Here is a 23,078-nt window from a genome sequence, read left to right on the forward strand (position 1 = left end):
CTTAGTTCCACAACTTTGTTATCATATTGCTGTATTAACTATCGTAGTTAGGAGCAGAATTTTTTATTTTTTATCTTTCTAATACAGTTTCCTGCTGTTACTATCTTCTAATATTCTTGGTAAGTTTTATGTGATGAAAGATAATTGTACTAAATGTCTTAATCTTCTGATTGATTCCTGTGTGTCATTTTGTAATTTGGCCATTTTGTTCTCATAAAACAAAGCTGAAAGCTTTCTCTTTTGTTTTATATCTGATTTTATAGTTAGAATAAGTTAGTAGATGTAACAAAGGCTCTAAGAAAGTAGCCAAACGCAATGATAACACGTCTAATTTCCTGAAAATGAAAAGCAAGTGCCTTACTTTGCCTGCTTTCATTCACAGTTTGTTTCACTATTTCATAGGCTTTCAAATGGCATGGAATGTTATATACATAAAGTAAAAAATAAGGTTATTTTAAGGTAGCCTTAATTTTTCCATTTTTCTTTCTATTTGAGTAACTAATGACAATTGTTCAGGTTGTAATTATGAATTAAAAGATAGTTTAGAAACACCTTAATTTACACCAATTATTTGTCTAATTCATTGACCTTCAGGTTTTTGTTTTTTTTTTTTTTTTTAATTGATGACTACATTAGTCTGCTTTAGCTACCATAACACGATACCATAGTCTCAGTGACTTAGATAATTTTTTTTTAAATCAGCCTTCTGGAGACTAAAAGTTCAAAATCAAGGTGCTGGTAGGGTTGGTCTGTTGAGATCTCTCTTGCTTTGCAGATAGCATCTTCTAACTGTGTCCTCACATGCCCTTTCCTCTGTGTACTTGGTGAGACGAAGAAATCTCTGCTGTCTCTTCCTTTTCTTATGAGGACTTTGGTTCTATAGGATTAAGCAGGCACTCGTATTACCCCTCCTTTTTAAACAAACATTCAAAGCGTTTTTTTACATATAGATTATAGAGGCAGATACTTACTGTATTTATTAAAACAGAGTTGTTACAAATCATATAATTCATTTACAAATGCATTATAAATATTTACATCAATAACATTTTCGTTAAAAGTGTGTTTTCCAAAACAATAACATAAATAAGAGTCCATGGTTGTATAGTTTCCTAAAACTTTTAAAGATTGGATTAAAAGATTTTTTAATTCATTTTTCTGTTTGTTTGAAAACCTCACACCCTGACAACATATAATTGAAAAAGAATCTTCTAATAGTTTTCAAATTACTGTGAATCTTTTTCTATAATACAGTATCAGAACTCCAAAAAAAAACTCAATAATAGTTTCTTAAAAATTAGTTGCAAGTGAAACCCAAGACATGAACTATTTGTTCTGTTACCAAAAAATCCAGTGTCTTTCTTGTCCTTCAAATGGGTATTTTTTTCCAACCATGCATCCTTTTCTAATATATCTTAGTTTGCAAAATCTTGCTTAGGGCCCAGTGTATGACTTCATTTTTATTATGCCTTTAAATATCTTATCTCCAGATCCAGTCACATTTTGAGGAATTGAGGGTTAGGACTTTAACGGGTCCTAAATTTTGAAGGGATGGCACAATTCAGCCCTTACCAAAATGTGTTCTTTAATTAAATATATTAATGCACCAACAGAAGAATTTCAAAGGTCATTTAAACTTCATTGTTTTAATAAAATTGTCTTAATAAAATCCTTCTTTTTTGGATAAAGAGGAATAATATGGAATCTATTGCAGTAATGCTATTAAAAAAGTGAATGAATGCTTTCTCAAAAGGGCTTTTGGATACACAGATTTATTGCAATTTTTCTTTGGTAATCATGGGACTATCAGAGATGTAATGCTTGATATGAATAGTGGAAGCCTTCTAAAATCATTGCATTCCCTGCTGAACTAAGAAATCCTTCAGTAATGCTCCAAATAGAGAACTAACCATTGTTAAGAATTTCTAAGTGTATGACTTGCTTTCTCTTGAGACCCAGCCAGAGCAGAAGTGGTAAGGAAGCTCAGTGTTTTCTACTACTGGTTCTCCTCTGAACCTGTCAAAAGTCATCAATTAGTAATGATTCTTGAAAGCTTTTGAGAAATTGCTTTCAAAAAAGGATTTTATTTACACAGCTGTGTGAAGTATATGAAAACATTTACATAGAATATGATCATGTTTTTTTCACTTACTTTTACCATGTTTCTAATAGTTCCAACCTATCCAGGAACTGTTCAGAAATGTAACTGTTTATGTCTCTCTTTGGTTCCTGACCTGAATTTGTGACATTGTAAGAGTAAATGAGATTGGCTTTCCTTGTACTCCAGCAGACACTACACTGAAACGTAAAAAAGATTTTCTGGTTGGTAATGGAACAATTACTTTCGAAAGTAAGAAATTCTAATGTTTTATATATGAGGATTAACACTTTATTCCCCACTCAGCCGTTATACAGCTTCAAAATGTCCTGAACTTAAACATCCATAGTAAAAGCTCTACCTAAGGTGATAATGGATCTTGAGCCTACACCTAAACTTGGAATTTTGTCAGGCAAAGCTGATACTTCTGAGACCTGAAGAGTATCTACTGCAGTGGTTTCTTTCTGAATCCTTGTTTATATTAACCAAGTAAGCAGAATATGTAAACTTCAAGCAGGCCTAGGGGTCATTTTACGAGTCCATCTAAATCATCACCTTCTCTTGCTTCTGGGACTGCATTTGTAATTCCTTTTCTACTACTCACAGGCCTAGAACTCTGAAGACTGATCCTATCAGCCTATTAAAAATAGCTATTTAGTTGTGTACTTTTAAATTAGGATATATTATTTTCTAAATTGAACTTTGCTTATGAACTAGTTTGTAACGATTTGCAATATGATAGAGAACTATAGTGACATACCTTGTTTTTTACCACAGTTTTAGGCTCAAATACTGTGACCACGTAATTTGAAACTTCCCTAGAAGTGCATCTAATCTGATAAAGCTTTTTCTAGAATTTGTAGATATTTGTACATAATCTAATGGAAATAAAGCTTAAACTATAATTATTTAATATCTTGCAGTTATAAACACAGGAAAGTTTATATCAATAAAACGGTATTGATATACTTAACTGTTGTGTACTTTTTACTAAGTATTGATATACTTAATAAAAAAATGGTTCTTTGAACTTAGTAAAAAAAATGGTTCTTTGAACTTTTCTTATGTTGCTTTATAGATTTATTTATTCTTAGAAGAACTGGGGTGCTGGCCAGAGGTGCAGGGGGTAAGAGGAGTCACCAGAGACAGAGTGGGGAGCAGAACAGATGGTTCTACTGAATACTAACTCCATTGGAATTTTTAGAATTTCAAAATATAAAAACAAAACTTAGTGTGGTCCCAAGAAACTACTTCAAATGAGAGAGGTTAGTGACAAATATAAGAGAGCATATTTTTATGACAATTATGCATCAGTTCAAGATAATTTTTAAAGATGCCTGACTTCAGAGAATTTATGAGACTTCTAAGGTCCTGTTACAGGCCATAGAGTACATCCTATAAGTTTTAGAAAAGAAAGTAATGGTTATATAATAATTTTAAATATACTTTTATGTTTAATATTGTACACACTATATAATTAAATTTCATTTGTTTTACTAGATAGTTTATGTGAAACAGCTGTCTTGTAATATTTCGTGCATTAAATATTTTTGAACAAATATATTTATAATAATATTATTGTATATTTTTGTTATATTATTATAGTAATAAATGCACTCAGCATTAGAACATAAAGGTTGAATCTTCTGTATTCATCTTATGCTTTGCTAGCAAAATTTAAAAAATATTTCTTACTATTTAGAAATTTTATGGTAAAGTTGATAGTTCTGTTAAGGTTATTCTCCTCATTCTTTTCACGTTGTGCTGTAATTTTTATAGAAAAAGCTATTTTTTTTCTAATTTCCTTCCCTTTTACTGTCTTTTTTCATAATTTGTGTCACTTTTGACTTTTATATTTTATGACCATGTAGCTTTCGATTGCTTAAGAATTTTACGTAGGGGCCCCCTGGTGCTAAAAGGAGTTAATGGCAGTACTATGAAGCTATCCACAGCCACTGTGGCAGGAGTTCTATCCTGGCCAAGAGGTGGCCACCCACATGGCACAGCAGACCTCTCCTGTCTCACCCACTGCTCCCTCAGCAGTGTATTTCACTTGATCTACCTGTTCTGCTCCCCACTCTATCTCTGGTGAATCCTCTTACCCCCTTCCGCACCTCTGGCCTATACCTCAGTTCTTGTAGGCATACATAAATAAATCTTTTTTAAAAAAGAATTTTACTTAGAATAATAGAAGTAAATATATTGCTGTATTGATTCTCAAGTATCTGTGCTAATTTAGAGGACTATTCATTTCATTATAATCTAGAATCCCTACTTGTTATAGGGATGTGTGATTTCTGGTGACAAATCTGAGAGTATTGAGACAGTTCTGAGTATGAATAATAAATTAGTAAAACTTTTCCTACTTACACTGACCTTTTAAATGGTAAGTAGAATCCTCCCTTTGTTAGACTAGTAAATACTGCTGTTAGAGTACTAATAATTATATCCATTTAAAAAGTTCTGTTTTCTTATTTCTTAAAAAAAAAATGGAAAGAAATTTGAAGTAATATTTTGCTCATCCTCTGTGTTGACAGTTCTGACATTTCCACTACGACTGAACTTTGCTAAGATTCCAGGTGTCCAGTTTCTAGACAACAAAGACTCAAAGAAATCAAGACACTAGGTATAAACAATAAGCCAAGTCACCTTGAAGAAAACTTTCTCACTGAAGTCATTTCTTCCCACCCAGGGGAGTTTGTTTCCTGTTGAGGTTGCAGAGCTTGTTAGCCTCACTATACATGGCAGTCTGACAAAGAGCCATGCTTGTACTTGATTCTTCTTGCAGATTTTGGCACTCTCTTGACTGCTTTCCCTTTGTTCTCAGTGGTCGGTAGACTTTATAGTCAATGTGCTTGTTTTCTAGACTCCAACTTCCCTAATCATCCAGCCTTCTCTTCTTTTCCCATCTCTATTCTACTCTCCTTTGAAATACATCCTATGCCCTAGTCATCTTACCTGTAATTAACATACATTACTCTTATTATTATTGTAGGTTCTACAATGCTGTTTACAGTCTTGTTTAATTCCAAAGAATTAAATCCTAAGATTTAATTCTGCAGTCCCTATGTAGATTTGTAGCAAGTAGGAAAGAGTATTTAGAAGCTTTAAAATTAAATATACCCTCTTCATATTAAAATAGAAATCTCTCTCTTCATATTAAAATAGAACACGAGATCTTTTTTCCCCAAAACAAACCACTTTTTAATTTAAATCCTTTTGAGGCAGTTTCCCTCTCACCCCACTCATAATTATCCCAAGTGTTAGCAGAATCTCCATAGTAGGCTTTAGTGGTTTAAATGCAGCTCCCGAAACCTATATACCTTGTTCCAATCCCAGTTGTGATGTGAACTTTTTGTGACCTTGGAAAAATTAATTTCTCTGTGTGCCTCTATTTTTTCCTCATCTGCTAAATTGAATAATAGAATTAATTAATAACTGACAGTATTAACATTATCATCAGTCATGGATCCATAGACCTGACCACACATTCTTCACTTTGATTATATTTACAGCACTTGGATGTACAAACCAAAAGCTTCTAATTTGCTGCAGAAATTTCCACAAGGGCAGTGTGCACCATGCTTACCTTTAAATTTTCAGTTTGATACATTTCTTCTGAATTAGCAATAGACCAGCCTCTCCCTACCCTCTCCCCCCTCCCAGCAGCAGCACTGCAAGAGGGCTTCAACTGCTTCAGTGTGAGTTCTATCTGGGGCCATCCGGGAGGTGACCACATGGCGTGGCAGACCTCTCCTGACCCGCCCACTGCTTCCCTCAGCACTGTACTTGGTCAATCTGCCTGTTCTGCTCCCCGCTCTGTACTTGGGTGGATCCTCTCACCTCCTCTGTACCTCTGGCCTTTACTGTAGTTCTGTATGCATAAATAAGTCTTAAAAAAAGAATAGTTCAGTACGTATTTGGTTTTCATGAGAATCCGATAACTACATATCCTGATTTTTCCATGCTTCAGTGCAATTATTACTTGCACAGGCACAGTGTTTTTCCATGTATGACATGATTCACTTATTAACCTTCAGAATCATTCTTACTCTCATCCTATATGGTCTTCAGCAGTCACCATTTGCTTATTTAATTTTATAGACGGCACTTTAAAAATACATTTATTTCCATTAGAATCAAATTCTTCTTAACTAGAGTTTCAACATGTAAATTCTTATTTATCAGGTATAATGCATGTAATGTTTACAAAGCACTCTATACTGAAAAATAAGATCGAAAATGATAGTGATTCCTATGGTAGTGATTGCTCTTGACTGTAAATATTGTCCTTTGCTTATGAACTCGATGAGAATGTTTTTGTTCCATGCTGAAACTTTCCTAAATTAAAATTTTACAAATAATAGACCTTCTGTATTCTGCCTTTTAGCTAGTCTTTTCACTTGTCTAGTTGTCTCTACCCATAAGTTATAGCATTACAAAGAATCTTTATAACATGTACAAATCATACTACTTCTTTCTCAGTACCCAGCCTTGGCTTGACTACTATATAAACAGAACGTAATCATTAAGTTTTTCTAATTTGTAATTTCTCAGGCTCAGGCTACTTTTGTTCTGTGAAAGAAAGCATCCTGTTAATAGTCAAGTTAACCCTGTTTATTCTATACTTATATATTGTAGTTTTTTTTTTTTAATTGGCCTATCTTTCTGTTTAATAATGCCATGCGCCCAGTTGTTAAAATGAGCACATTTCCTTAGGCTTGAAAGTCACTGAGGAGTATATTGTTTTGTATGCTCGCATGACTGTATATTTCTTGAATTCAGCTAATTAGCATGGCTCATTATTACAAAAGAGCAGTTTCCATGAACTCTTTAAGGTCTTTTGTGCTTTCGTATATATTTTATGTATCATATGGTCAGTTAAACATAGCTGCTTGTTATTTGTTTTTAAGTTTTGTGATCTTTTAAAAACAAAGGCAGAAAGATCACTTGTCACTTCTAGTCTCATCTACTTTTTTAGTTATAAAGTGTCACCCCTTGTCAGTTTTGAAAGTAACCCACTTTTCATCTCTGAAAATTGTAGTTTTCTTTTACTTTTTTTAATAATTCAGTTCTAATAAGTTTCTTTGCCTGTGTCCTTCCCCCCCCCCCCCAGGATTTAAAACCTTTGAACTGAAAGATAGTTTGCCATTATTTTGAAATTGTCCTCTCCTGTCTCATGTATATAGGGTTTTTATTTAAACATTCCTACTTTTAAATGATTTCTTTAAAGATAAGAAGTCTATTATGTTAATCTAGCTTGAAATCAGAGCTCTTTGCTTTTCTGTTGGATTATTGAAATTTTGTATGGATAAGTATGAGGAAGTCTTGATTATTTCTCAGTCACTTTTGTCCTGTTTTCTAACTTACACAGTGAAATCTTCATGTTCTAAATCCAGGAACTAAACCAAAATCTTGTGAACTCCAGCAAACCCTACTTACCCCTTCTCCCGTTCTTAATTGACAACATGCATGATAAATTAAAAACTATGTATTTAATCTTTCGGTGTAGCTTAATCAATACCTTTGCAATAATGTCATTTTCTTTTTCATTCCAGATGTCCTATCTACTACATTCAATATTAATTAAATAGATTTGGGGGAGCTAATTAGAATACCTAATTTCCACATACTTTTATAAAAAGAATGCTGCCCAAGTTGAAAGAGCTGAAAGTTGCTGTCTTTTGAATGAACATTTGGGTCTTCTTTAATTTGAGGGTTCCTTTTTCTAGAGTTAGGAGAAATTTATCAAAATAGAAATAAATACCATCCAGAATATTTACATATTTGCTTATATCAAAAAATTTCAGAGAAGTGAAGTAGATTTTGTTTTTGTGGATGCTTGTGTTCCAAGAAAGTTGATACTCATTATTAAGAGATATATTAAGGAAACAGTGAACAAAGACAAAATACAGTAATTTCTGCCACAGTGCCAGGTATTTCCAGAGCATTCTCACATTCTACAAATCAAAGCTAACCTTTTTGTGAGAGAAGTCATGTTGTTACAGATCATTTACAACTGTGTAACTTTATAAGTATAATCCTACCATATAAAATATCAATTCAGATACTAGCACCTCAGGTACCCTTTGGCAGAATCAGTTTATACTTTGCAGCCTTACATTGTGGGGTTCATACTTCCTGGTTGAATATATTTGCTTCCAATGGAAACCAGTTCAATCAAGACCAAAAAATGCATAATTCCAAGATCGCTTCATCAGTTCAGGTATCGTGTTTGTTTTGGTTGTGAAGAAATGTCTTCACATCTCTGTCTGTGCATGCAGCCTCTGAAGATAGCTTCATATAGAGAAAAGTCAAGACATTTGTTTAAGCCAGTAAAGTAACCACTTCTTACAGTAAAGAAAGCACTTCTATATAGGTGGTTGGCTTTTTTTCTTAAACCAAATATTCCTGCCTCTAATTACTTAAAATCATTGTCATGATGGGAAGAAAAATTTTCACAATTTTGCATCATACTGACAAGATTCTTATATTTGCCGATTACTTATCGAATGGTTAACCAGACTGTATCTCATATTAGAAACAATTAAGAAGGTTTGAGTAAAGTTAAACAAAAGTAAAAGAAGGCCAGATTTGATAGATCCTAAATTGGCACTATAGTCAAAATTTAGAAAGATTAGGTTCAAACTAACAAAGTCATATAAACATTTCAGTTTCAAAAGAGAAGAAAATTTTCATTTCTTAAAGCAACATTTTGTGAGTATACACCAAACTCATCCTTACTGTGACTTCTGCCCATGTCAGATTACCAGTTAATCTTTGCATAATTTTTTCTCATTCTTTATATAGCATAATGGTACCTAGTACATATTAAATGATCTGTCTATGCCTTATTTTCCATTTAGTATGAGCAAGGCCTTAATAGCCATTTCAATATAGCATTTTAGGCATTAAAACCAACCAGTATGATTTGATATGTCATATGATACTATTTACAGGCAGTTTACTTTAATCCAAATACGTTGTTAAATCCTTTACCAAAATAATAGTATTTAATCCTTACAGCACTCTGTGGTAGATTCTGTTTTAATCCCCATTTAGAACTGGAGGAGGTGGAGGCTTCATTGTTATCAAATTGATTGCAAATTCAGTGGTTTCAAAATAAGGCAACAATAAGTCACCTGATAGCTTTTATGTAAGAAGGCATAATATAAAATGAATATTGTTAGTATGTAGTAAACTAGGAAATTTACAGCTGACGATAGGTGTTTGAGCTAGTTGTTAATGATGAATTCAGAATAAGAAATAATTGGAGAAATGAAATGTAAAAAAAAAAATGGACCCAGAGAAAGCCAAATAGAAGATTGGGGTAGAGAGATAAAAATATGCCTTTATTCACTAAGACATGGTGAAGGCAGCCTCGATTTCTGATTTTGAAATTTGTAGTTATAGTCACTAGCTTTACTTATTCCTGTGCCTGAACATACTTGAAGTGACTGAGGTATTTTTAAAGTACATTTCCTTTTAATTTGAGTTAGGAAAGTAAATCTTCTTTAACCAAGTGATACTTAAAGCAATGAAGATTTAGAATTTGTATAAAAAGAAAGTTTTGGGAAACATGTAGCTCTGATCTTGCTGAATTTGAGGTTGCAAACTTTCTGGGTTAGAGATTTTAAATCCATGAAATATAGATCATAGTTGAAATTGTAGTAGTGAATGAGATCTCTATAGAAAATGAGAAGAGCAGGAGGCTTAGGAAAGAACAGCAGCATCTCAGCAGCTGGTTGAGGAAGGAAGGAGGTTCTAGTGCTGTAGAACAAACTGTTCAGTGTTAAGGGAACCCGAGGAGGAGATGTCAGCAAGGCCAAGATGCAATACCTAGAAAAATAAATCACTGTCAGATAAGCCATAAAGATCAAATATGATAGGGACTGAGAGTCCATTGAATTTGTTAGCTGTAACTGCCTACTAGCTGAGTTTTTATGGAATTAAGGTAAGAATTGGAAGTCTGGGACCTTCCGTGGTGGCGCAGCAGAGTAAAGTACAGCTCTAAGAAGCTGAAGTCACTTCTGCATGAGGTCGATCCCAGAGGTGACCCACATGGCACAGCATACTTCTCCTGACCCGCCCGCTGCTCCCCTTAGCAGTATACTTCATCAGTTGGCCTGTTCTGCTCCCCACTCTGCCTTTGATGAAGCCTCTCACTGCCCCTGCACATCTGGCCTGTACCCCAGTTCTGTATGCATAAATAAATAAATCTTAAAAAAAAAAAAGAATTGGAAGTCTGATTTCAGTGAGTCAAAGAGAAAATGCAAAGTAAAAAGAAAAATTTATAAATGCATTCTGATAAGCTATCAAAAATATAGTGAAAATATGTCATGATTATAGGGGTGGCATGATTTGGGGTTGAAGTAGACTTTAGAAATATTCAATTAGTAACTCCTTAATTTACATGAAAAACCCAAAACCCAAAAAGGTTTAGTAGTTTACACTCTGCAAAATCAGTTAATGGCAGGTAGAACATACAGCATCTAGATATTCTGATTGCAGATTTATATAATGCTTAAAGCCCAAAAGGGAGAGAATATATTTGTAATGCATTTTTTGGCATTTCACCTTATTCTTTACTACAGAAAGGAGTAAGTATGGTTGTGCCTGAGTATAGTTATCTACATGTCTAATGTGCATACAAAAATGTGTTGGTAAAAGTTATTGGCTGGATCTGAACCAAAATGCCAAATTCAAGTCATGTTGCAAATATGTAAAATTAGAATATATATTCATAACCAGTTAAGGGAGAAACATGAGGCTATAGTTTTGTTTTTAAAGTACCTATTGAATTTGAAATGTAAAATACTGAATCTTAAAATAACCATTCTTACTCTTGGTCAGTTGTGTGAAAATGAATTATTTATAACTGTTTTTGAGCATCCATGCCAGAACAGTCATGGATTCTTGAGTTTTTGGTATAAGAGCACCACCTATAGGTTTCTCAGGTATTTAAGAAGAAATTCTGATACAGTTCTTTCTAGTTGTTTCTTGTCCATTTATTTAACATATTTACTGAAAGGTTAATTATCTGTATTGTTAATAAACTTTCCCACCTAAGGCTCAGATGTGTACCACTGCTATTAAATCAGCCAACAACTGTTTCAGTATTTTCATGTCAATACAGTAGTACAACTCTAAGTTATGTATAATTGAAATCAAAATTGTATTCTTTTAAATATAGATTTGTCTCTTAATGAAAAATAAAAATTGTCAGCATTCTGGGGGGAAGCAAAATGATGATGCAGGAGCAAACAAAAGAGGAAGCTCAACAGACTGTGGGAGGATTATTAGTGCCTTGGAGGTAGACATGATGTGATGACACGCAGGTGTGAACCTGTACACCTAAAACATGCACAATGCTCTGCATCAGTGTTACCCAGATAAACATAATTTTAAAATAAGGTTTCCATCAATATACCACTTCTTTATTATACTTTAACTAAAATATAGAAAACTAAAGTATATCATTAGAATAATAAATATTTTGTGGTTGATAATGCCATATTTTATTATATATAACAATATATGAAGTGCGGGTATTTTTTAATAAATTTTGTTTTACTTAATGTTCTGTTCTAAGGTATAATAATTAGCTAAGACTATTTATTTGGCTATATTCCAGCTTGTGGAGAGACTCCAGAACAAATTCGAGCACCAAGTGGTATAATCACAAGCCCAGGCTGGCCTTCTGAATATCCTGCCAAAATCAACTGTAGCTGGTTCATAAGGGCAAATCCAGGAGAAATCATTACTATAAGGTAATTCTGCTGCCTCCTGTGTTGTTATATATTTTATGACAGAATATAAATTTAGGTTGCAAATATTGCCATTCAACTTGCAGTAATGCAAAATGGTGATTTTTTAGAAAATAAATGAATTATGATTGTCAGTACCATGTTTGGTGTAGGAATAATATTCCATCTTTCTCCTATTAGATCTTGTTATTTGAATTTTTTTTTTTTAAGATTTATTTATACACACAGAGCTGGGGTACAGGCCAGAGGTGCAGGAGTGGTGAGAGGATTCACCAGAGACAGTAGGGAGCAGAACAGGCAGATGTACTGAGGGGAACAGCAGGTGCATCAGAAGAAGTCTGCCACACCATGTGGGTCACCTCTCTGGCTGGGGATTGAACTTGTGCTGCAGTGGATGTGATAGCTTCATAGTGCTGTGCTTTAATCCATTGCACCACCAGGGAGGGCCTGAATTTTTTCTAATGGTGGTGATGGATTTACTCTGAGCTATTCACATCCTTATAGGCTACTTTTTGAACAAAAATACACATTAGAAACTAGCTTTTTAAGATTAAGAGTGAAATCTTTGACCACAAGACAAATAAGCAAAATTCACTAAGTCATTTGGAGATTTAGCTCATGAATTTATTCTCATTAGAATCTTAGTGATTGGAGGCATGTCTGTCTGTGATATATGTATAAAACTTCAAGCAAGCTGATAATAGATAAATAACTGTACCTGGGAAAAACCTATCTTTGAAACAAAAGTAGTATTTGTGAAAAATACAAAGTGAAAGATATTCCTAGAAAAAATAACCTTTTTAAATTGTATTAATTTTTTTATAGAAGAAGTGGGGTATAGGCCAGAAGTGTATTGGAGGCAGTGAGAGAATTCACTAGGGAAGAGTGGGGAACAGAACAGGCAGATTTACTGAAATACATTGCCATGGGGAGGGAGCAGCAGTGAGACAGGAGAGTTCTGTTGTGCCATGTGGGTCAGCTCCCTGGTTGGGGCTCGAACGTGGGCCATAGCAATTGATAGCACTGCTAGACCCTTAAGAATCATTTTTAAAATACTGAAGATTTCAGAGAAAATGTGGGAATAATATATTAAAAAGAAAATAGTGGAAAGAGATAGTGCTTGCTTAAGGAAATTTCATCAAGGCTATTAGGAAAAAAAATACGTCCATGGAGGGAGAAAAGAAAATTTGCCTAGACACAGAATTGGAATTGTAACTGAAATACAAATAGTAATGCCACTATCATCACAAAAATAGCATGCAGCATCAGAGCAAAGCCATTTTCAATATCCTTTCATTTATAACACTTTTATAGGTAAGAATAATGGAATTTTAGGTTTAAGAAGAGACTTGGTGGTTATAAACTCAAATTCTTTCATTTAATATTTTAAAAATGAAATTGTAAATTTAGCATACTTTGAACCATTTCATCTCTTTTTTGTAGCCATTAACAAATGAAAGAACCTGTCTTTCTTGAGAAACACAACTATATCTGTTCCCTTTTTTCTTGTAGAAGCCATAAAATAGGGGACATATGGTCTGTTTTCCTTTGGTCCTTCTACCCAGATCCACATCTTCTGGAATACTAGAGCTCAGCCTGGATAGAAGTTCTCCCACTCCTCTTTGAGAAGTGTGACTTGTCAGGTAGATTTGGTGGGATTTGCCAGTAAGGTTATCTTCAACAATGCTAATGTTGGAATCTGAACAATATGCCCATTTTCTGTTACTTATGAGTAAGAATAAGTGAATTTACAAAATAGCATTTTTATTATGGTATCCCAAGTATTCGATATTTTTCAGCACAAAACTAGACTTTGTTTTTTTTTCTCTTTTAACCCAAAAATCCAACCCCAAATTAAATTTGCAGCCTACCAATTGAGTTATATAAAAACTTGTGAATTATTGCCAGTACAGAAATTAAAATTAAATACTACCATCTGATCTGATAATGTGTTGGCTCTTGAGATTTCAGAAAATAAAATACACTAAAAACCAAGAACAATACTAACATGTACAACAAAATTAGAAGTTAGTCCTACATCCAAAAGAAAATTTCCTAAGTTGTAGGAGTTTATCTAACCTAATGAAAGTAGAAAATGATTCTAATAATTGGCTTAGTTCTTATTGAAACCATTATCATGGTATCAAACTTTAAGAAAATGCATATATGGTAGTCAAGTTTCACTTCTCAAGTAGGGCACTCTGGTGGTGCAAGGGTTAAAGCACAGGCAGCACTGTGAAGCAGGAGTTCAATCCCCAGCCGGAGAGCTGACCCACATGGCACAGCAGACCTCTCCTGTCTTACCCACTGTTCTCTCAGCAGTGTATTTCACTATATCTGCCTGTTCTGCTCCCCACTCTGTCTCTGGTGAATCCTCTCACATAGACACCCACATACACACACACACATATCTGGCCTATACCCCAGTTCTTGTATGCATAAATAAGTCAATCTTTAAAAAAGAAATCGCAAGTAAATTATTCAGAGGAGGAGTATACTGCAGTCAAGTATAGCTCATTTAGATGTTTCTAGTCAATATTAAGGACTTTTGATCAATTTAACATATTAACAAGTCAAAGAAAAATTATGTGTTTAGAATAAAGAGATAATTGAAGGTGCTTTGGTGCAAAAGCATTTGGCAGCATATCAATATTCCTGAGTTTCAAGAAAATTATAATCTAGATAAAAGAGGGAAACTAAAATTATAGTTTATTTAATAGTCTTTCTTGCAGCTCTTCTTATAAAGAAGATAGTGATTTAAAGATGGTGACATAAACCCATTTTTGCTTCATTCCTTTCCCTTTAAACCTACCAAAGTCAATAAAGGTTACCTCATCTACAGAGAGGATTGTATTCTAGTTCTGTATTTGAAATCAAGGACCCAGGGTCATGATGTTTTGCTTAAGAAAGGAGAACTCCACTAACCACTGCTTAAACTAATTGATCTGTGAGCTTGGAGAGCTGGAAGGACATACCCTAACAAATAGGAATTTAACAGCCACATACTGACTCCATGTCATCTGTAATTCTTTGAATCTGTTTGACTATTCCTGGCATGGAGAGCCAGATGAAGGAAGCTCTAAAATAGACACAGTTGAGGAATACAGAGGGAAAAAGGAATTTAAAAGAGAGAACCAAAAAAAGTACACAAAAACCCAGATTTCCAGAATACATGAAAAAATGTTAACAAAAACAGCCAACTAAACCAATTCATAATACAAATTTAATCCAGATATTATGAACCTCATTAGGACAGGAGTTTTTTCTTAATTTTTTTTTTTATGCCATGAGCACTTTGGTAGTTTGATGAAGCCTATAGATCCTTTCCCAAAACAATGTTTTGAAATTCATGAAGTAAAATATATAGCTTTAAAAGGAAACCAATTATATTGGAATATAACCATCACATGCTTTTTTAAGAAATTGTAATTCAGTAATATGAACTTAATACATTAGCAAGCCATTGATGATTCTAATGACTTCTGAAACTTCAAAGTGATTTTGAGTATAGGTTATCTATTAAAACTGAAATGCAATATAAGATTATCTGTGATTTCTAGTGTTGACAGAAGAATAGGTACTCTAAATGCTATCACAGTTTGCTGTTTTACAAAAATAAAGAATGCTGAAGTTCAGTTGGAGATTAATTAAAATTATAAATGTTTCTGAATTTGAGATAACAATGAATATTCTTAGCGGTACTTTATTAAGACAAAAGTGTTTTTTAATATAACATCTAGAGGTAGCTACTGAAAAAACAAGTAGCAATGTAAAACTTCTAATAGAGGAAAAGAAACTTTACCAAAGCTATTTATATAAAAGAAAACAGGAAAGGAGGAAAAATGAGAACTCTCTGCCAAATAGAAAGGCTGTTAAATAAAAGATTCATCTTACTTTTAAAAGACATAATAGATTTATTGATTAGTTAGTTGATTGGTTTAACCCTCTTCTAAAAAGTTTATAGGGACATGCCTTGTCTTGTTTAACAAGACAAAGGCAGAGTATGTGGCTAGAAAAAGGTGAATAGGAAAAGATAAACTTCAGATGGAAATACTGATCAAATGAAAACTAGTGGGGGATAATTGACATATAATTGAGGTTAAAACAAAATGTTAGTAACAAGTAGTATATTCCACGGGGAATATATAATTGCGATAACTGGGGAATATATAATTGTGTACATGATAACAGAACCTAAAATGGACCCAAGGCCAAATGTGGGGAATTACCAAGCAAGTTTGACTGATACACAGTTATGGTGGGAGTTTATAAACATACTTTTAATCACAATTTAATGGAAACATTCTGAAGTATTAACTGGAATCTGGGGGGAAAATAGAAATATTAAGAACAAGGCAGCAGTGTAATCATTCCCTGATGATAAGATCATAGGCCTGAAAAACCCAGAAAAACAAACGAATGTATGAAGGCTTATGATAAAATCTTCAGGTATGTTGTAGTAATAAGAACTTTTTTCCAAAATTACCTTTTTGATAGATTTTTCTGCTTTCTCATTGTAGTTTTCAGGATTTTGATATTCAAGGGTCCAGAAGATGCAGTTTAGACTGGTTGACAATAGAAACATACAAGAATATTGAAAGTTACAGAGCCTGTGGTTCTACAATCCCACCACCATATATTTCTTCACAAGATCATGTCTGGATCAGGTTCCATTCTGATGAAAGTATCTCTAGAAAGGGCTTCAGACTGGCGTATTTTTCAGGTATGTTTTTATATGAGAGAAATATGGAAAAGAAATTTTCTATTATTGAGTGCATTAGTCTTCTAAATAATGTCCGTTTAATTGTGACTAAGTCCTCAGGGCAGGAATAAGAATTAAGGAATAAGAAGCTAAGGATTCATGTGCTTAGAGCTGGATCTCAAGCTGCTTTAAATAATCCCAATAAAATGATCAGTCTTATAAACTAAAACTAATGTGTTTTTAAGTATTTTAAATGCATTTATTGTAAAGTAACTTTTTCTCCCTTAAGTGCTTACCTATATCTTGAAAGTTATTCAAAATATTTTTTTTTTGCTGGTATGATTAGCAGTCTTTATACCTTCAGAGTAAAGGCATAGCCAATGTTACCTTCATAATTGTAGTTTCAGAAGTTTTCCTTTGCTATTAAATTTTATCTAAAAAGATCATACAAATGTGACTATTTCAGAGCATTAGTTATGTGTATTTTTTACTAAAGCCATTTTATGTCTTTTAATATTAAACATTTCCTTTAGCAAATATATGCTACTTTTTTTAAACATAGTCTTTAATACTTTTTAGCTTCTAAAGCACATTTTGTGTTACCTGTGTATCAGTAAATTAAGTTGTTAAGTGAGTAATTATGTGCCCAATTTTGTCACTATAGGGATCTAATGTTGGCTTTGTTTCCCTACCTTGTTATATTACATAATATATACATACAATATTAAATATTTTAGGGTAGTACACTAAGATAATTAAAATTCTATAGGCATACCAAATATTTCCTCTCCCTATCCCTATTGTCTTGATAAATTTATACCTTTAGTCCAGATTCATGCAGTGTTTTGCAGCTATGAATAGAAATTACAAAAATAATAGAAATTACAGAAATAAATTATTATGTTATAATAACACAAAACATAGTAGTTTAATCTTTGCAAAAATTTCAGTCTAAGTAATGGACTTGCAAAATATGCTGTGATGCACATGTCAAAGTACTATATGTATATAAGCAAGAACTACAAAAGAAAGTAAAAATAATTTATTTGAAAACACATTTCAAAGTGTCTGTCATTTTGATGCCTATACAATGAGTTATTTAAAATTCTTAGACTGTCTATCCTTTTGGCTCATGTATCTTAAGACCTCTTACTTAAGTTCTACAGTAAAATAGTTAATCTGCAAAAATAATTGGTTCCTTCTATTTATCTCAAAATGCAAAGATTTTCATGAAAGTGATAATAAGCATTTAGTAACTAGAGTTGTTCAGTAATTAGTGAGCCAATATTAATTTGCCATTAAGGCCTAACCTATTTTTTTAGCATAAAGTATTTCTTAAAAAAAAAAAAAAGCCCTATCACTTCAATTTTTTTTTAAATATCACTTTATTAAATGTGTGCCTTTAAAAGAATATGTCTGTTTTGTTTTCCTCTTCTCTCTCCCTCATTGTTTCCCCCATGACTTCCCAGGGAAATCTGAGGAGCCAAATTGTGCTTGCGATCAGTTCCGTTGTGGTAATGGAAAGTGTATACCAGAAGCCTGGAAATGTAATAACATGGATGAATGTGGGGACAGTTCCGATGAAGAGATTTGTGTCAAAGAAACTAATCCTCCAACATCTGCTTCTTTTCAACCTTGTGCTTACAACCAGTTCCAGTGTCTATCACGGTTTACCAAAGTTTACACTTGCCTGCCTGAATCTTTAAAATGTGATGGGAACATTGACTGCCTGGACCTAGGAGATGAGATAGACTGTGATGTGCCAACTTGTGGCCAGTGGTTAAAATATTTTTATGGTACTTTTAATTCTCCCAACTATCCAGACTTTTATCCTCCTGGAAGCAATTGCACCTGGTTAATAGACACTGGGGACCATCGTAAAGTCATTTTACGCTTCACTGACTTTAAACTTGATGGCACAGGTTACGGGGATTATGTCAAAATATATGATGGATTAGAGGAGAATCCACACAAGCTTTTGCGTGTGTTAACTGCTTTTGATTCTCATGCACCTCTTACAGTTGTTTCTTCTTCTGGGCAGATAAGGGTACATTTTTGTGCTGATAAAGTGAATGCTGCCAGGGGATTTAATGCTACTTACCAAGTAGATGGCTTCTGTTTGCCATGGGAAATACCCTGTGGAGGTAACTGGGGATGTTATACTGAACAGCAGCGTTGTGATGGCTATTGGCATTGTCCGAATGGAAGGGATGAAATCAATTGTACCATGTGCCAAAAGGAAGAATTCCCATGTTCCCGAAATGGTGTCTGTTACCCTCGTTCTGATCGCTGCAACTACCAGAATCATTGCCCAAATGGCTCAGATGAAAAAAACTGCTTTTTTTGCCAGCCAGGAAATTTTCATTGTAAAAACAATCGTTGTGTATTTGAAAGCTGGGTGTGTGACTCTCAAGATGACTGTGGTGATGGCAGCGATGAGGAAAATTGCCCAGTAATTGTGCCTACCAGAGTCATTACTGCAGCTGTCATAGGGAGCCTTATCTGTGGCCTATTACTGGTCATTGCATTGGGATGCACCTGTAAGCTTTATTCTCTAAGGATGTTTGAACGAAGGTCAGTATGAAGACAAAACTATAATGATTGTGCTTGGTACAGTAAAACATGGCCCAAATATTTGCAGTAGGCATTTCAGTGTAATTAGCAGTGTGTTTGTTATATATAAGTTTTGAAAGAGAGAGAAATGTTTGTGACTTATAAAATTAGTGTGAAGAAGCTAAACACACTAAATAATAAATACTTAGAGTTAAAAGGCAAGAAAAGCCAATCTGTATTTATCAGTTCCTGCTTTCATAGTGATATGTCTTTAGGAATTTTGCAAGCTGCAACTCTCAGTTACAGCTTTTTAACCTCTACTTTTAAATATTGATTTAGCAATTCCAGATGTTTAAGAGCCTACTGTGTTCAAAGCATTATGTTCAAAGTATACATAAATAGAAAATTGAATAAAGCATAATTCAGCAGCAGTTTACAGTTAGGAGGTGGGAATTGGTGGGTCAAATGAAATGATAAAAAGATAATTGCAGTGAGAGCTGTTAAACAAAGTGATATAAAAAATCAAAGGATGCCTAACATGATAGGGGTAGGCAGGGGGAAGGAAGGGGGATACAGAAAGGCTTCAATTAAATAAATGTCATGAGTAGGATGAAAGTAGGGAGAAAATATTTTAATTTACAAAAAAATAGCCTTAGAAAACACATGGAAGTGGTATGCCCTGCAATTCCTCAGAGACTAGGCACATAGTTTTTAGCTTCTCTGCAGCAGCCTGAGATACGAAGAACTAATAGGAGATAGATGGGAACACAGGCTCTTAGTGTCAGGTTTTGAAGCTTAGTATGAGCCACATGACAGAGTCCTCAAGTGAGAATTGGTTAAACTCTAAAAAGAGTGTCCTTTAGGGAGAGTTTTCTATTGTGTGGCACAGGCTAAATTGTACCTGGGAGAAGCTGATAGCAGAGAAGTCCCCTAAAAAGACTGCTATGGTAACAATGACCCTCAGTTTTGGGAGAGTAGCAAGTAGTAGATTAAGCAAAGAACTTCAGGTACCAGACAGCTCGTATAGATGCACATTATTACAGTAACTATACTACACTGTATAATAACCTAGGCAAGTGCAATAGCTTTACTACATTGTTACCTTAGAGCACAATGAAAAGTCAGAGATCTTAAGCTCAAGATCAGGCTATTCCAGAAAGCATGTTGGTGACTCATCTCACTGTTCTTTACAAGTTACCATGTTGGACTTGATGAATAAGTCCAACTTTCAGATACATTCATTTACAACCTCAAGGCCCCTATCGCCTTAGGGATGTAAAGATCTGGTGTCTTTCCCTGTTGCAGAGATTTCTAATTCACTAAATCTTAGTGATCCAGACTCCTAGTAGAAGCTCATGAGGTCAGACTACTTCATCTTTGTATTCTCAATGTTGAAGTGTATCTGTTCATTAAAGGTTGACTGGCTAAGCTTTAAAGCTTATCAAATATGTTAAGATTCAGATTGTTTTCATTACTGGTAACTTGGGATTCTTTCTTTTTTTTTTTTTTTTCATTTATTTCATTTTTTATTTTTAACCCTTTTTATTGCCTGTTTTTTCTCAAAGATCATTTGAAACACAATTATCAAGAGTAGAAGCAGAATTATTAAGAAGAGAAGCTCCTCCTTCTTATGGACAGTTAATTGCTCAGGGTCTAATTCCACCAGTTGAAGATTTTCCTGTTTGTTCACCTAATCAGGTATATTGTAATTTAATATTTCTTTCCCAGTACCTCTTAAAATGAAATTTACACTTGTTTGTATGGTAACCCAAAAATCCTTGACTTTGTCAGAAAATTTTTGCAGTCAAGTCAGGAATTAAATATATGAGTATTTGCAGTTCCAACTTGGATTTTATCAAATGTTACAAAATGCAGAAATATATTTTTCATTATTTTCATAAAATGACTTGGTTATTTTATGAAAAGCATTTTCATAAAATGACTTGGTTATTTTATGAAAAGCATTTTCTTATTTAGGATAACTTACTGCTCTAAAATTTAAAAGTAAAATTTGGCAAGTTATTTTCTAGTTGAATATTTAAAATCTTTAAGAATGAATATTAAAATATTAGACCAATAATATGTTACTCATTGCTTTTTAGGTTACCAGGTATAAGTGAAGTAATTGAACATTCCCATTTATAGGGAAAATTCTTATAGCCCAGTTTTACAGCATTTAAGAATCCACACCATTTTTTCAAATTGTAATTATTAATGTGTCTGAATTTTTTAAAGTACTGCCAGTGATTTTTTAAAATTCCTTTTCAGTGCTTAAAATTGTGTGATGGTTCATAAGGCATAAGGGTTTATACATTTAAAATATGAATTCATCCAGAAATGTTTATAGCATTGTTTCCTGTATTAGAATTAAGAAAATTGATAACCTTTGTTGCCCATTGATTTATGGTGTTCAAACAGGAAGACCATTTGTAAATGAAATTTCTGACTATAGTCTGTCACCTTATTTGAATCTTTTAGGAACTTGTTGGTGAGAGCTTGTAGTTTTAAAACATTTCTCTGGCCATAATTATCTAAAATAATTCAGAAGTTCTGCTGGTGCAAAGAAGGAAAAAACTAAATTTAACCATTATCATATAGGCCCTGTCATGTGGGAGGTTTCTTTTTCAGATGGGAATTTCAAATGATGTGGTTAATCCTATCCACCTACTCCTACCCACGCCACTATTTACCACCTACCATCCTTAGCCCATAAAGGTGGTTTCAGGAGTTTACCCATGTGTGAAGGTACAGAGTGCATAGTTGGTACAAAATAGGCCTCACGTCTAATACCAGTTGCAAATTCAGGGATTTCCAAGACCATCCTCAAGTTTGATCATTCATTAAAAACTCAGAACCTGGGCCGTCCCTGGTGGTGCAGCGGGTTAAAGCACAGCACTAAGAAGCCACTAAAGCATGAGTTCCATCCCCGCCCAGGAGGTGACCCACATGGTGCGGCAGACCTCTTCTTACCCACCCGCTGCTCCCCTCAGTGGTGTTCTTAGTCAGCCTGCTCTGTTCGCCAGTCTGTCTCTGGTGAATCTTCTGCATCTCTGGCCTGTACCCCAGTTCTGTATGCATAAATAAATAAATCTTAAAAAAAAACAAAACTCAGAACCCATTGAAAGTTAATATATTCATGTCTGTGATTTATTACAGAGAAAGCAATCAAATTTAATCAGTTAAGAAGCACCTGGGACAGGGCTCAGGAGAATAAAAAAGAAGGGCCTTCCAGGTGCCCTCTTCCTTGTGAAGTTAGGAGTGTTACCTCTGCACAGGTGCATGACAGTATAACAAATACTGCCAGCTAGGGAAGCTCACCCCAACTCGCTGTCCAGAGTTTTTGTTTTTGTTTTTTGGGGTGGGAGAGGAAGCTCCATCAAATGGGCATGATTAATTGTCTTAGATATATATGGCTGGTAGCAGTCTCGAGCCTCCTCCAGAGATTAACTGAAACTGCTCACCCAAAGCCCCCACCCTACCTCACGTTGTTGTGGCTGGGAGCCTTCACCCTAAAACATCAGACTGAGATCATATCCCAAAAACAGTGGGCAAAAATCAGAACTCACGTTGGGCCAGAAACAGTGTGCAAAAGTCAGACCTTATCTTGGGTAAAGTTTAAATCTTTACTAAGTACTATACCATTCTAGCATTATAATTTCCCACGAGAGAATTCTGCTTCAGTAGTCTTAAACATATTTTGAATCAGTTAGTGAGATTAAGCTCAAATTTAAAATTTGGGGTAACAAATTATCAAATTCCCATAGCAGTTCCTAAAAAGAAAAAATGACCCTTTAAGTTACATCTCGTTCAAAATAGAAATGCTTTCTGAGGAACACTTTCTTCTGCTCTATAAACTGAATAAGTGCATAAAAATTATTGCTAAAGTGTTCATGAGATTTCCTTGAAAGATTGTTGTTAACTTGGTAGTCTTTTAATTAAACAGACATGATAACACTGT

General features: G+C 34.0%; 1 protein-coding gene across 2 annotated transcripts in view; it reads left to right on the forward strand.

Moving 5' to 3' along the window:
• The window catches only part of LRP12 (low density lipoprotein receptor-related protein 12), a 56,853-nt gene that overhangs the window by 29,107 nt on the left and 4,668 nt on the right, over positions 1 to 23,078 (forward strand). For both annotated transcript variants that reach the window (XM_004679665.2, XM_004679666.2), the window contains 4 exons: positions 11,733 to 11,868; positions 16,386 to 16,588; positions 18,037 to 19,141; positions 20,686 to 20,818. In XM_004679665.2, the coding sequence (XP_004679722.1) occupies positions 11,733 to 11,868; positions 16,386 to 16,588; positions 18,037 to 19,141; positions 20,686 to 20,818 (1,577 nt within the window). The remainder of the gene's footprint in view (positions 1 to 11,732; positions 11,869 to 16,385; positions 16,589 to 18,036; positions 19,142 to 20,685; positions 20,819 to 23,078) is intronic.

This window comes from Condylura cristata, unplaced genomic scaffold, assembly GCF_000260355.1.
Source record: "Condylura cristata isolate star-nosed mole 26May11 unplaced genomic scaffold, ConCri1.0 scaffold00009, whole genome shotgun sequence".
NCBI lineage: Eukaryota > Metazoa > Chordata > Mammalia > Eulipotyphla > Talpidae > Condylura > Condylura cristata.